General features: G+C 47.4%; 1 protein-coding gene across 1 annotated transcript in view; it reads right to left on the bottom strand.

Moving 5' to 3' along the window:
* Positions 1–1,959: 1,959 nt before the first annotated feature.
* Positions 1,960–15,097, bottom strand: part of LOC112976316 (TGF-beta receptor type-2-like) — a 33,197-nt gene continuing 20,059 nt past the window's right edge. Inside the window, exons 3-7 of the mRNA XM_026087406.1 lie at positions 14,645–14,847; positions 10,521–11,335; positions 9,649–9,790; positions 6,522–6,649; positions 1,960–2,470 (exon numbers count right to left, since the gene is read on the bottom strand). Coding sequence (XP_025943191.1) covers positions 2,258–2,470; positions 6,522–6,649; positions 9,649–9,790; positions 10,521–11,335; positions 14,645–14,847 — 1,501 coding nt within the window. The 3' untranslated portion in view covers positions 1,960–2,257. The remainder of the gene's footprint in view (positions 2,471–6,521; positions 6,650–9,648; positions 9,791–10,520; positions 11,336–14,644; positions 14,848–15,097) is intronic.

Genomic DNA, 15,097 nt, shown 5'->3' with positions numbered 1-15,097 from the left:
TCACTTTTAGTTAATGCATTCATTCAAGCATATAATCCTGAAAAGCTTGATTTTTTTTTTTTTTTGACTTGGTTTTCACAGGAAAAAATGCAGTATGTAAATTGGAGAGTTCAATTTTTCAGGCATRGGGAAGGGAATAGATTGAGAAGCTCTTCAGCATGTTTACAGTATAAACTGTCAAGCCTAGGCCAAAGTCTCTGTCTCCCTAGGAGAACTTGGAGTCCAACTTTAGAACTGGAGATGCGGGCTCGAACTTGTAGTTGGGTTGTGCTGGTTCCTCCTATGTTCTGGTCACCTTGTGGAAGAAGAGGCCGGAGTGCCTCTTTAAGCCCTCTTRCACTCAACTTGGAAATACATTCATCAGTGATGAATCCAAACAACTTGCTGCAAAACTTGGTGGGGAAAGTTCGCACCAAATATTAAAGAAAGGAGAAGCTTGACAGCCTTGGGGAATCCTATGTATTCTCATAGTTTATCATCTCCATGTTAGAAAAGCTGCCTGTTATTCTTGGGCATTGCATACAGTAGAGCAGTGGTTAATATATGAAAGAAGAGAGATTGAAGTCAGATGGGCAGAAAGGGTGGTGTTTATGGTGAACTGGAGAGGAGAAACTTCAAGAGAAGGGAGTTAACTTGAAAATTATAAGATGACAGAAGATATCAGCTAGCTGAAGGGATTGGTGACGATGAAAGGTATGGCCACAGTTACAGGGTGGAGACTTATACGTGGTAGCTGATGTAACTTTTTATTAAARCTTCATCTAGACTCCATGCAGCCTAACTCCTTTCTCTTCCATCCTTCTCCAGGGAAGGAATCAGAAATAATTTTGCTCTGGGCTTTTAATTTAGGAACAGTGGAAAAAACCTAAACAAGGTGGAAACAGGAACGAGAGGAGAAATGCTTTTTGGGTGGGCTGGTGCTCTCATAGCCGTGCGTTTTTAAAAGCAAAACAGAAAACACTGCAGATCTGCTTCCCCGTTCCACACCGGGGAGCCCAGGCTGTAGAAACCTCGTGGCTGGTGTGCTGTGCTTTCCCCCTTCCCCTCACTTGTAGTAGAGGTGATCCATGTGGCTGCGGGCTGGCAGACAGAGTATGCCTCTGCAGTGCTGTCCCACGGGATACCTCTGTGTAGGTGAGCGTCATGTATGGGCTTGCAGGGCTTCTTAGTAACAGCTAAGGTTTTTATTACCTTTCGCTCCCAAGGGCGGAGGGATTAAGATTTACACAATGCCATGGTTCRGAGTGAAGTATGACTTACCTTTCTCATTCAGTTCATTGCCTTTCCACTACGAAGGAAGCCTGGCTTGGCCTGCTGGTTACTGGGAGTAAAGGTCCCAGTTCTGTCTGATCGTGTTTCTTCAGGTTGAGTAACACAGAAGAGTGTGGAAGAGTTGCAAGAAGAATTAGGCAACATTTTTTGTGTTGACAGTATTACTATGGCACAAATCTGGGGTTTAGAGATGGCTGGAAACTGGACTGTGACAGGCAGAAAGCCTTGCCTAGATATCCTGTGTGAAGACTTTTTACAGTGAAACAGCAGTGCCTGTATTGGTGACTCTCTTTTTTTTTTAATTGACGAAACTTCACAGGCTCACCTGAGCTATCAAGTATACCCAGGAATTCACCACTGAACAAAGGGGTGTTGGAGGTGCAGCAAATCAGGCTTTCACGGATTGGATTATCAGGTACCTCTTTACAGTGTATTGGGGRCTGGCTGATCCGTGAATAATTTCCTTGGGAGCCAGTGTTTGCTCCACTAATGGTGTCTAACATCTCAAGTAATTACCTGATTTCTAYTACTGCTTCAACAGTTTTTTGGGKTTTTTTTTTGTTTTTTTTAGTGCAGGCTATTAAAAAAGAAAAACAAAGTGTCTTGACCCCTGCAGAATAAGCAGTTAGGGGAGAAATTTGTGATGACAACATTGAAAGAATTCAAAAGATAGACATAGAATTCAGGTGCTTATTAATAAAAGATTAAACATTATTATTTTAAAAAATAATAAAAGAAATGCTTTGCATCATTATACATTTAAAGTAAGTACAAAATCAGTTCATATAAAACATTGCGCTTTAGCCAAAGTATTGATTCCACAGTTCTCTGCACTGTATCTGTGGGATGAAACAGGTCTTATAAATAAGTTGTGTGTCAGATCTTAGTTCTGCTTTGAAAAATGGAGCGAGGGCTTTTTTACCACGAGCTAAACACTTGTCGCTTATCCCCTCATTTCTTCCGAGGAGGCTTTTTGCCTGCCGCGTCACTGCCCGTTTCTGCTCCCGTCGCTGCCCGGGCGCTCCCCGCCGGGACAGGCGGTCTTGCCGGCGTCGTTGTCCGTGTTGTTGTTGAGGATGTCGTCGCAGTCCATCTGCGCCATCAGGTTGAAGCGCTCGGCCACGCAGTGGGCTGTGAGGCGAGCCTCGGGGTCGTGGTCCCAGCACTCCGTGATGGTGTCGCACAGAAAACGCATTCCCTGAAATCAGAAGGGCTGGAATTAGACCCAAAAGCAGGAGGAAGGGGAGCTGGACGGAAGCTGGTCCAAAGCAAGCGCAGYGTTTTGCTGGGCTTCTGGCAGTTTCCTGCAGAAGCAGTTTTTGGCCAAGCTAAGCCCAGGAGGAAGCTGCATCGGTGAGTTGTGGCAAACGGCAGAGTTTGCACCGTTACTACCACCGCTCCCGTTACGGCAGYGGCCTCGGCTGACGTGGGATCTGCTCCCAAGCATTTCCCACCAGGAGACCTTCCCTGAAAGGCAGTTTGCGATCACTGTGGGACTGTAAAGGAGCCTGAGGGAATTTGGCCCTTCTGTCTCCTATTCACAGCCRCCTCTGTTCAGATCGAGCATCCTAAAATCGGGAGGGAGAGGCAGGTGCCTTGGTCTCTTGGTGTCCAGCCTGTGCCTGGGCTGCTACACCAGGATGGGCGGGCAGGCTGAAGGGCAAGTTTATCAAAATTAAGCTTATTAAATATGACTTGTTGTTTGAGCAGCTCTCTGAWAGGATGAGCAATGCCAAGAATTCATTGCGGTGCGCAGTGGAACAGTTTCCTCACCACAAAATGGTGTCTGCCCTCCTGTGAGATTAGGTACTTTTCAGTGTGCTTCAAAACACATCAAATTCCTCTCAATTGCGATGGCTGCAATTCCCAGCAACAAATTTGTTTTCAGTTGTGTAGTGCTCTGAAAAGGGTCCCAATATTTTAGGCTTAGAAATAAAATGACAGTATTCAGCTGGTATTTTTCCCCCCCCTTTTAAGCTAGTAACCCAGATAGCACAAGAAGACGCTGAACCTTTCTTTGACTGTAATTCCTATCATCTGCTATTTTCTTTTACATCATTGTCAAAAAAGGTCACAGCACACTGGGCAGATCATTATTTTAAATAAAGCTTTGTGTTTTTCAGTGGTTTTGTGTATTTTCTTAATTTGCGAGTAAGAGAGCCCCAAAACCTTGCAGGTACCAGTACAAAAGAAAAATGCAAGTCCTACGGAGATGTACCGTTGGTGTCTCTGTCCTTTTGCACCTTTCTCAGAACTCCSTTTTCTGCACTCAGGTTTGTTATAGTAAATCTGCCATAATGGCCACAGATTAGAGAGAACAGGATTGTGCGGTAAAACTGACAGATGGTACATTGCAGTGCTCCTTACGTCATTCATTTATTAGCCTAGCTGAAAGGATTTGAGGATAATTAACGTGTAAAAATGAGCTAGCTTAGCTGAAGCTTTTAAAATAAGCCTTTTCTCAAATGGACCATTGCACTGTCATGTTGTGCAATCATTAGATTTTCTGTGCTTATTTTGCCCTGAAATCATGACATTTATTTACAGTTTGCCTTGTAAATAAATATGATGCTCTTTTGAACAGTGCCACTGGAGCATCTTATTTTCTTACACTCACAAAATGGACTTTGTTTGGGTTTTACACTTGGTATCCCAGATTTCCAAAGGGAGCTGGGCGCTGTGTCTGGCCATGGTTTTACGGGTATATTTTTTGCCAGCAGTGTTGACTGAAGCTCCCACTGCTCTTTCCCATCCTGTACCAGCCCTTCGCTTGTGCCAGTACAACAGTCTGTTCAGCTGCTTTGTGAACCAGATCAGGGGATTTACCTGGCCTAAATAACCATGCTTTTTTCCTTTTAATGATGGAGAAGTAAGGAATAAACAGGGGTTTAGCATATTTTTAAGTTTATCTGGGAGACTTTCAGGATAAACTTCAGCTGTGCAGCCTTGCAAGCAGTTGCCTGGGACTGCTGATGGGCAGCACGCTGGGAAAGGGCCCTGCTTGAGTCGGCTTCCTCGGGGAAATGAATGCATGTGAACCCATGGTCTTAGATGCCTTTGGAAAATCTTAAGCCATTGCCAAGAGTTGAGGTCCTCGTTTGACGAGAGGGAACCCCATGGCTGGAACATGGAAGCAGCATTTTGAGCTCTGCGTCAAACTTACTTCTGTCGGTGGGAATATCTAWGGGTGCTCCTCATTCAGATGAACAATTTGTCTCCCTTTCTTGGTGTCGCCCAATGTTTTCTCCCAAAGGAAGTGGTTGAAACCAGAGGCAGTGTGTGGCTCAAAGAGGTGGATTTCTGTTATTTTCCAGCAGATGGTGCTGCCCTATGCTGCGTGCTAGGGAGACTCATAAAATGCCAGGAAAATAATGTAAAGCCAGGCTTGTAAGGAGATGTTTATTAGATCAGCTAATATTAGCCAAAGGAAAGCTTTCAGGAACACAAGATGGCTTTTCTGTTTCTCTTCCCCAGCGAATATTAGGTGGTCTAATAAAAGTTACTACCTTATAAACCTTGCTTTGTTTACATGTTAGACCAACCCAACTACAGCAACATTATTTCTCAGCGGTAATTGCAGGCAGCCCTTCTTCAGTACAGTAACCACCAGTGCAGTTATACTTAGGCTCTATCGGAGTGTGATTTTTGACAACCCTAGCTTCTGTATACTTTTCCTGTGGTTTCAAAGTTTATCAGTGAACCTGGGAGGTGAATGTCTGAGATGAATACTCAAAGGCTGCAAAAATGTAGCAGCTCCGATTTAAGTTCCAGTGTTTTACTTCACCCCCATAAAGGAAAAAGTCTGGGTGAATTTCAGAAACGAACTCACTGACTGATAAACTCACTGATGGTCTAGGAGAAACTGGAGATTCATTTGATGCTGTTTGCAGCCTCAGTCGCTCAAGTACCATGAGTCTTTGGACAAACATGGTTTTGGGAGGAGATGTTGTAGGGAACGTATGGCCTTCTGAGATCATGAAGTTATGTGCTTGCTCTTAAGCTCTGGCTATAAATGACATCTTCTCAGAGTGGAAGTAATAGCAGRGTTTTTTATGAGCAGGTACTGCAAAATGATCTGCAATGACCGAGCAATAAACCCTGTAAGGCTCTGTGACCCAGCAGACCCAATGTTTTAGGTTGTTTTTCAGATGATCTGAACTGCTGCTGAATGGATGGTGTTTTCTATGAGACACATGGAATTTAAGAAATGCCAAAGTCGGGCAAGGTTTTGAAAAATCACACATTGTGTGTGTTACTCCTTGTGTGCTCAATGCATGGAAGAAAGTACTGGAGCTGGGGGAAGAGACGACTATGTCAGGTGCAGGGAGTAGCCACTCGTGAGAAACGCTTCTGGAACTGGTTGGACTGGCTGCATTTGTGGATGGTTTTAACAAAGTATATTTCATTGTTACTGAAGTATCTCTGTTCTAGAGTGATAGGTTATACTTTCTGTGCTGAAAYGTTGTGCTTTCAGGCCCTCTGAGCTGAAGGATGGTAAAAGACTTTTCTGAAAGACTTGAGCATTGCAATTTCCCTACTCTCTGCATCACACACATTTCCCAGTTGTCTTACTTGAGGGAGATGCTTCCCTTCTTGCCTTTCCTTGCAGACATGGAGGTCCTTCCTCCCACGTGCCAGATCCATATCCTCACAGATTAAAGCTTACCTCTAACCTTGAAACCTCCCCAACCAAGTGCACCGAAGACTGAATGCACCTCCCTCCCCACTGTCTGGTTTGTGAGTGGCTGTGTGGGAAGTGGCTGCAGGCGATGTGCAAAGTCCTGCAGGGACCGCGTATTTCCTGAGCCCAGTGGTTTCTGGATAGAACGGTTATGGCAGAAGTAGAATTAGACTCTAGTGACTTGCTATTTGACAAGAATAGCCTATGCTGAAGTGCTCCAAATGGCTGTGTTAAAGCATCCACAAAATAAATGAATACCATCACTTGCTACTCATAACGCTTTCTGTTCGTGGTACTTTATTTATTTATAAATTTTGCTGTACCCCGGCTTTTATAGACTGGGGAAGTAGGTCTAGTGGGGCTTATCTGAGCTCAGCCAGCCAAGATGAACTGGAAGTAGGACCCAGGAGTTCTGCCTGCTTTTGTGTTGATTAGAGCTTTCATAAATTTTTGTGACTCAGATGTTTTGAACTGCGTTTGTATTGAAAATGCAATTTCCAAGTTGGGTCAGTGAAGCTGGACAATGTGGGTTGCGCTTTTCTTAGCTAGCTACTTATTCCTAGCTTACCTGATGTACCAGCCAGTTGCTAGGGATCTCGGGGCGCCCTCTGCCATGCAGCACGATGTCTCTCATGGTATCCACGCAGGGCTGCTCCTGGACTTTTGACCCAAAAGGTAGTTCATAATTCTTTACTTCTGCAAGGAAGCAACAGGAGCATTACAGGATGGTTTTCATGCATTTACTGCTCTGGTTTGGTATGGTCCATTGGATGAGAATAAATTTGTATTAATCAGTCTACAAAAATAAACTTATTTGGAAACCTTTTAGAATTTGAGCATAGAAATACAGTGCTGGGTGATAGTGGATTTTCATGAAAAAGTTGTTTTGAGAGATGGGACCAATGGACCATCTCACCACTTCCCTGTACTCAAAAGGCACTACTTGGACTCAGTCTTTAGAAGAAACATATTTCTAGCAGGTAAAACGTGGTATGCAGGTGAGAGGTGGGAGAGGCAATTATGGTACCAACATCCAGATTCCTGGTATGGGCAGGAGTTGGTTTAGATGAGAAATGACCCTTAGAGTAGAGCAACCCCAGGTTGTGGGACGCCAACAAGAAATTTCATGTTGCAGAAGTGAGAAGCCACTGTGATTTCTGCCAGCTGCATTGTTCCCCACCCCAAGTACCATGATAAATATAATTCTGGTCATAGTTGGAGGTGGTATATTGTGGGCCGGGCTCAGACGCTCAGTTGCTAGCAGGTCACTGGCTTGATTTGAGGGTTTGTGTGCAGAAGGGGCTGTATTTTGGACTTCAAGGAGGATAGCAGTCGAAGTCTGCATCAGGGGTGTTCCTGATGCCCCAAGTAAAATACTGAGGCCCTGAATGATGCCACTGGTGGTGTCTTACTGCAGAGCTCCAAGTACTGGTAGCATTTGGAGTCAGGCCCCCTCACATGTGCTGAACCACAACTCCTTGAAGCACAGCAGTGGCCTTTACAACTCAGGCAGCTGAATTTGTGCGTGAAGATCCCTGGTGGTGGAATAGTCAAGGAAAAGAAGGGACAGGACAGTGAACAGCATTTTCCAAAGCCATTTAAACATGTCAGGACCTTTCCACAGGGAGGGATTTTTGCTTCTGGCTCCCAGTCTCTCTGCCCACTCACAGCAGCAACTTTGGTAAATGCATTGAGAGTGTGATCTCCAGGCCCGCGGGCTTGTGTGTATTTCCGCATGTGAAGCTGCGAGAGGCAGAGCATGTCTATAATGGAGTCTCCAGAACTGCAAAAATAGCTCACTCTTGTCACTGCTGAGCTGCCTGGGGACCTGGGGGAGCTTTTATCCTGCTGGAAGGAAGAACTGATAGCCCACGTGGAGGCCTGTGCTATCGCAACCAGATTGTTTCCTGGTACCTGAGCTTGGGCTGCAACCTAAGTCCTGTGACATCTGTCTGGAAAGGCTATGGGCAGGTGAAACACCATAAACACACCAGGGGAGGGTCAGCTCCGGGACATGAGGGGTCTGGAGCCATTACAAAGGGTATGTGGGATCGTCTGAGCTAGGCAAGGCTCTTGGGCAGGGGGAAGATTTGGGGCAGCTTTCTTGCCAAGGATCAGAGTTTCTTGCAACTCCATGGGCATAGGAAGTAGATGGGGGAAAGAAAAAAGGAAAAAAAAAGAAGCAAAAAACAACCAGAGAGCTAAAAAGAGAAGAGAGGAGCGGGCAGAATGACAGGCAGGGGATAACACCAAGATGGTTAATTAAAGGTTTTGTTACACAAGAATTCTGAGGCCAGGATGTGACTACAGGAAGTGACAGGGAATGTGGCATTGCTGGAGGCTGGAGTTTGCGTGTCCCTGTTGCAACGTAAATGCTCTGGCACTGCCTTAAAAAAGTCTTTGTGGCTGAAGAAGGGGGGGAGGTAGGAAGGAAGGAGCCAACTTTGGCTCTTCCTGTTTGCTTTTGTTTGCATCATCAGCAGTTACTTGGATTTAACTTCAAGGCTGGCCCCACTTTGAGCGGGGGCTGGACCAGATGACCCCCCTGAGGTCCCTTCCAACCTCAATTACTCTACAACCAGTGTTAGAATTTGGATCGTTTTAGTGCTGCGGGTGCCAGATTGCAATTGCGCGTGCAAGGCCAAGTGACTGGTGCCTTTCTATGTTTCGTTAGTTAAAACAAACGAACAAAGCCCTTACTCACCTTGGGTGAGTCTGCGTGTCAGGTATTAGTATGTGTGTCCCCCTTGGAGAGACCCTATGTCTGAAATTTTGAAGAGTGGGGAACTTCCCTGGCTATCCTCACTGCTGAGGACTAGGGTCCTGGGCCTCCCAGTGGACTTTCTGGTCTAAATCATGTCACTTTTGGAACAGAGTTCTGGATCTGCATTTGCTGAATTGGATGTAGATTTGCCTGGAAATATGGGATAAAATCCTGGCTTCGCAGAGCTCAACGGGGAAAATCCCTGCAGGCTTCAGAAAAGTTGTGATTTTGCCTGTGAGCTGTTTTCAGTTGCATGTTTTTCCCTCTTGTTCCCATACTCTGCTTTGTAATGTTTTGTTACCAGGAAATACTGAACCCTGGGACAACAACCCCCCCTTGTCCTACAACGGAGAGCCAAAGAGACCTCTCTGAACTGTCCCCACCAGGCTGTCTCACAGGTCTGCAGAAGACCCAGGCCTGGAGGGCCTCTCCGATTTCTGCAGTCCCAGAATGTGAGGTTCCTCTGGGTCTTGTCATTGTGGTGGGAAATGTGGGGGACCACCTGCTCTTGTGACAGGAGAGAGGCCTTTCTACAGGGTGCAGACAGAGCTGACGCCTTTCAGTGGGGCTTCCTGGATCATGAGGCCTCCTTCAATGGCACTTCTCCAGCTGTAGCCAAAAGCAGTGCGGTCCCCTTCCCTGCTCCTCAGCCAGGGTGCCAGTTCCCCCTCGTGCTGTGACACGAGGCCAGTAGCTGGGTGTGCAGTGGCCTTCGGGGGAATCTGCCACACACCCTTAGCAGCCCTCTAGAGGCAAATCATCCAAAATCAAGTGCTGTGCAAGCTGAGCCCCAGCATCCCAGCAGCAAGGCAGAGCAGAGTCATTGCTGCTTCAGGGGAAGAGAGCGTGAACCACGGAGGATCACAAAGTTGGTTCCCTGTACACAAAGGAAGGGAGCAGAAATGCACAAAATACGGTGCAATGTTCCTACCTCCTACCACTTCACATCTGGAGGCCATTTCCCATAAAACCAGGGCCATGGAGTAGACGTCCATTTGCTTGAAAGACTCCAGATCTTCCAGATTCACTCTGGACTCTAGAACTTCCGGAGCCATGTACCTGGCGGTGCCCACCTGCCCGCAAAGAGGAGAGACATTAGAAGAAACACCAGGACATGGGACCACATGGGCAAGAACTTTTGCAAGTTGCTGCAGGTGATCAGATGTGAAAAACACTGCTCTATCTGCATCAGTGTGTTCTGGCTGTGGGACTGTCGCCTGGGATTAGATGAATGCTCCCTGTTGGGCTCTAAAGGTGAGATCTCACATGGTCTTCACCAACTGCTTGACTCTCTTGTCCTGAGCAGTTCCCAGCAGCGCTGCCTACTGCCCCTGTATGTGGGCCATGGCTCTGTAAGCCATGTGCTGCTCCTATCCCATCTCTTTTAGAGAGTTAAGCCAAGCAAATCTGTGTCTTTTTTGTCACCTCAAACACACCACGGGCTGGAAGGCTCCTGCAGCAGGATGCTGCTCAAGGACTGCACAAGGCATCCGTGTATCACTTTGAAGGAAATATCATGCTTGCTGTTGCTACTTAACTGCCCTTCAACAGTTAGCATTTATCAAACGGGCCAGTCTCATTTGTGAGGTTTCAGCTTTGCAAGCTGGCTTAGCACATCGGTAGAGTCATGCAGCGAACCCCCCGCTTCACAGAGTGACCCCCCAGCTCCGAAGGGATGCGGCTTCCACCTGACGCCCTGCGTTTGACAGCGCAAGGGTGCGCGTGTCGTTAGTGAAGTGCCGCCTACGGTGTACGATGGATTTGTAGCCTGTGACGAAGGGGTGCGGATTGGGTCATACTTGCCTGCCCGCTATTTGCAAAGTCATCAACCGTCAGGGAAGGGTCGAGGCGTATCGCAATGCCGAAGTCGCAGAGCACGCACTCCTGCTCGTTCTTAACCAGGATGTTGGTACTCTTGATATCCCGGTGGGCGATGGGGATTTTTGGCCTGCCGCAGGCGGTGTAGTCGCTGTGGAGGTGAGCCACCCCGTTGACAAGGGACCCTGCCATTTTTTGTAAGTCCATCCAGCTCAGGACGTGCCTGGACAGGTAGTCCTTGAGGTTGCCCCGGCTGTGGTAGGCAGTGATGAGCCAGTACTCCTTCCGGGGCCCCGATCCCCTGTCCTCGGCTGTGAGGAACTGCAGGACGCCGTCGTGCTTGAGGCTGGCGTCTGTGAAGATCTGGCTCTCATTTTTCCAGGAGGAATATTCCTCGCAGGGGAAGATCTTCACAGCCACCGTCTCGTATTGCCCTGAGCTGGTGTGGTTTAACTTGGCCCTCCAGACCTCGGCAAACTGGCCTTTCCCCACCATTTCGTCCAGTTCGATGGGGAGCAGCTCGGTGTTGTGGTTGATGCTGTTGGCGCAGGTAGAGCTTATGGTGGCCTGATTGTCGTCCGTCATCACCGACAACTTCTCATCGCGCTCGGCGGCCTTCCCTCGGTCTGGCAAAGTCGGGTGCTGTGCGTGCTTCTGGCTCCACGCCTTGGCTCTCTTCCTCTGCTTCTGCGTGCGGCAGAGGTAAAATATCACCGTGATCATCACGGCCACGAGCAGCGGAGGCAGGAGGCTGATGGCAGCCACCGGGATGACCTCTTTGCTCTGCAGCATGGAGTATCCTGCAGGAAGGGAAGCAAATATGAATGTGCTGCTGCAAAGGATCTGCAACATCTTGTTTTGATCACGCGTAGGAGGAAAATATGTGAAGCAGTTAATAAAGTACAGCCATTTGCAGGGACGTAATGCACACTGCACACAAATCCCATCTGAGCAAAGGGTAAGAACTCAGATGTATGCAATTATTTAGAGGGCTGTTCATTTTAGGTCCATTTATCAAGTGAGGATTCAAGACGTTGTCCCGTATTAATTGGGCTGGACGGTGCGTGAGACCCTGCTGGTTGCAGCCAAAGCTGTTCAGCTGCCGTTCGAAGGCTCTATACCGCCAGCAAGCGCTGTTTGTACTCGTGTGGGGTAAGCTGGAGTGGAAATAATGGCGATGAAGGTAAAGCAAAGCTAGAAAATCCATTTTGAATATATCAACAATCTGAGATTGCTTGGGGCTGAGGCTTTGTCGCTCTCCTAAACACGGAGAGCGAGAAGGGACAGCTGAAGGGCTGGAAGAGATGGTGGGTCATGGCAGCATGGAGGACTAGGGAGGTCTCATGCGCGCGGCCGGCAACTAGCACCTTCTCTTGTGCGCATCTCTTCCAAGGGCCCATCCGAAGAGCTACTGAGCACGGCGGTGTCTGAATGCAAACGCCAGAGAAAGYGGGATGCCTTGCACAGTAACTAGTGCGAAGGAGTACAGCTTCACTCATTTGCCAGTATTTATATTTAGTTTTGCATTGTGCTACAACGCTGGCACCCGTCTCTTGCCCAGGAATGGTTGCTTTTATTTTGTTTCTTTTAAGCCCCTATCAGCCTTCAGATCATCGGAGGGGGAAAAAAAACCCAACAACCCTCACACAACATATAATTGTCTGATCCTTTGATGTTTGCAATTCCTGGAATAAACATGCTGACTTCAGTAGAGATATTCAAGTAAAATCTTACTCAGAGGTTTTTCTGCCAAGTATAATAACCCAGGGGAAGAGGGATAAGAATCATTCCATAAGCAAAACTCTTGCTGCTTGACCTCAGTGTGTGCAGATCATAATTCAGGTTCTGGAAAAACAGAGCATTTAGCTATTTTACTTGGCAAATTTCAAAAAATCTGCTGCAGCTAATTTCTGCAAGGCTGTGAAAGCGTTTCTAAAATAGGCATCAAGTTCAAACCACAAGATCAACCTAAACTGATATAAATCAATAACTAACTCAGGAATATGTTTATTTTGGAAAGCTTTAGGCCTGGATATCACCTACTGCTTTAATGGATTTACCCGATGCTTAGGATCACATCTCTGAAACTCTAAAGAAAGAGAGAAAGAGACTTTTTTTTTAAGGGAGTTATGTGCACGAGTTCTGCAAACAGTAAGTTAACACAAGTTCAGCAAATTCCTTGGTGAGGATGCCCCTTCCCGATGCAAAACCTTTGATACGGTGGGGTTGTGGAAGGGCTTAGATCTCTCCCACAGAAAATGAATTGGGTTGCTGTTTTCTCTGAAAATAACTGCAGACCTCTAACCCCAAATAGCGTCAAGCGCTGCTGCATGGGTCCTTCCTGGCCAGCGGTCAGGTAGACCTCCGATGCCAAGCTGGGTTGGCCTGGAGAAGACTCTGCGTCATTCACAGTAACCAGCATCTTCTGGATGCATTCGTGCACCTTCCGCACGTCCACTCTGCTTCCAGGTTGTGTCAGGGAGCAAGGGATGCTTCTGCGCATTTAGTAGCATCACTTGTGAGCTCTGAAGACAGTGCCTTGGTGCATTTGTGTAGCTCCTTCAGAGCAACCGCAATTTAAAAACAGGCCTTAGGGCGCCTAAATTAATGGAAAAATTCTGCCTGCCTCATCCATCAGAGCTTATCCGTATTAGTTATTTCTTTGCTCGGAGTTGGTCTATAACATCGAAGGTTACCATAAGTTAACGTTTCAAGTAAAACGCAAAAGATCCCTTAAAGCAGTAGAAAAGGATATAAACAGTTTGTTCGGAGAGGCAAGTGTGGATCTTGCAAAGTTTTCGGCTTGGTTCGTGCAGCGCAGCACTGGTTTAGCCAGCGAGTCAAAGCGGCAGCGATGTAGCTTAAGGCCTGCAATACCCTCGGTCTGATTCGCGGCATTTCGCGTGCTGGTTGGCAATAGGAGCCTGTTTGCGAAAGTATGTGGTGGGGGCGGCATCGCCAATGAGCCAGTTGTCATTTTTGTGTGAAATTACATATCCCAGGATCGGCTTTGGGATTTGACTATCTCTCCCTAGAAGTGCGTGTACCTGTTATGTTTGGCTCTGGAAGCAGCACAGAGCCACCAAACTTAGCATCGTTTGCCTTTATTAAAAGCGGCTTGTTTGTTCTGCGAATTTGCATTTTATGCCTTTTCCCCCCCCCTCCCCCCATGTGGTGGGAGACGTTATGCTGCCAACTTGCAGGTTATGCTTAGCCTCGTTTTCAGCATTTTGTTGCTCTGTAATTATGGAAAATCAGAGGGATTTTGTTTTGCTTTTCTTATGGGTCAGATTCTGCAAGGCCCGCTTGACTGGCGCTCAGATAAGCCTGGTCCCCTCTGAGTTACGGAGGTTTAAACAAGACCCCAAAGGTTCAGGCTCGAACTAGAAGCTTTTCCAAAGCATACGACCCTCCTGAGGTGCAGAAATCAGCTGCCTCTTAGTTTTCCCTAACGCGGATTTACAGCTCTTGCTGGATCCCTGGCCATCTGCAGAAGTGTCTACACGCGTGCCAAGCTCTGCTCACGTTTACTTAGGTCTACAGCGCCGGTGGGGCTTTGGTCTTCCCCCACCAAAGAAGAACATCACTGCAGAAATGCACTGAGAAGTGCCGGTGGAGACAGGCCGCCGCAGTGCCCGACACCCCTGGGACCACCACCTCTGCACCCTGCCGTCATGCCCGGACACCGGCGGTCCCTGTGGGGGTGCAGGTTTGCCCCAGCATGGTTTATTTAAAGCTTTCAGAGCAGTGACTCACTCTGGGGTTACCTCAGCTTTTGGGTTTCGATTCGCCTCGTGCCGAAGGGCACGGCCAACTGAAAGATACGGTGGATTTTCCATTTCCTGATGTTTACAGCCCAAGACTGAAGGCATTTCTGGCAGGGGTGGTTTAGCCACAGACAATACTGGGCTCAGTGCAGTGGTAACCGGGTAAAAATTTTAGCTAGTGTTTTTACAGGAGGTCAAAGAAGATGTTGAAACAGTTCTGGCGTGGCATCTGCTACTCCGTTTCTTGGAAGTGCAAGTCCTGCAGCTCCCAATACGAGAGTGATTTGTCATTAGCACCAGGCGCTTCTCCCCGCTTTAAGTGATGTTAATAAGAATACTCACCGTTGGTGTGGTTTTCGAAGATAAGTTTGTCATTGCATTCCTGCTCATCCACGCAGCCACAGATGTAGATGATCCCATCCTCGCTGGGCTGATGGGTCATGATGCAGCGTGAGGTGTTGTAGTTTGGGACCATGAGGTTTTCTATCGGGTGGTGGGGGTTGTGGCAGAGCGTGCTGATCCTGATGCTCTCGTTGTCTTGTCTCCTGTAAGTGCCAAAAGAATCAAGAGAGCTTTAGACTAGAGCCTCAGCATGCAGAAAGCCGGCAGCCCTGGGCCTGTCATCCCAATGTCACCTGGATGTCATCTTAAACCTGCGCCAATCGTTAGTTTTTAAGCCACGTAGTGAATGACTTGTTTGCAGTGGCTCTGGTATAATTCTAATTATACGTGCTTAGAAGAGACTTTGTTAAATCCGTTTATCGCTTCCAAACAGTTAAATTTTTAGCACACATC

This window comes from Apteryx rowi, unplaced genomic scaffold (genome assembly GCF_003343035.1).
Source record: "Apteryx rowi isolate R43461 unplaced genomic scaffold, aptRow1 scaffold_715, whole genome shotgun sequence".
Classification (NCBI taxonomy): Eukaryota; Metazoa; Chordata; class Aves; order Apterygiformes; family Apterygidae; genus Apteryx; species Apteryx rowi.
The sequence above is the reverse complement of the archived record's forward strand: the minus strand, read 5'-3'. Positions and strand labels throughout refer to the sequence as shown.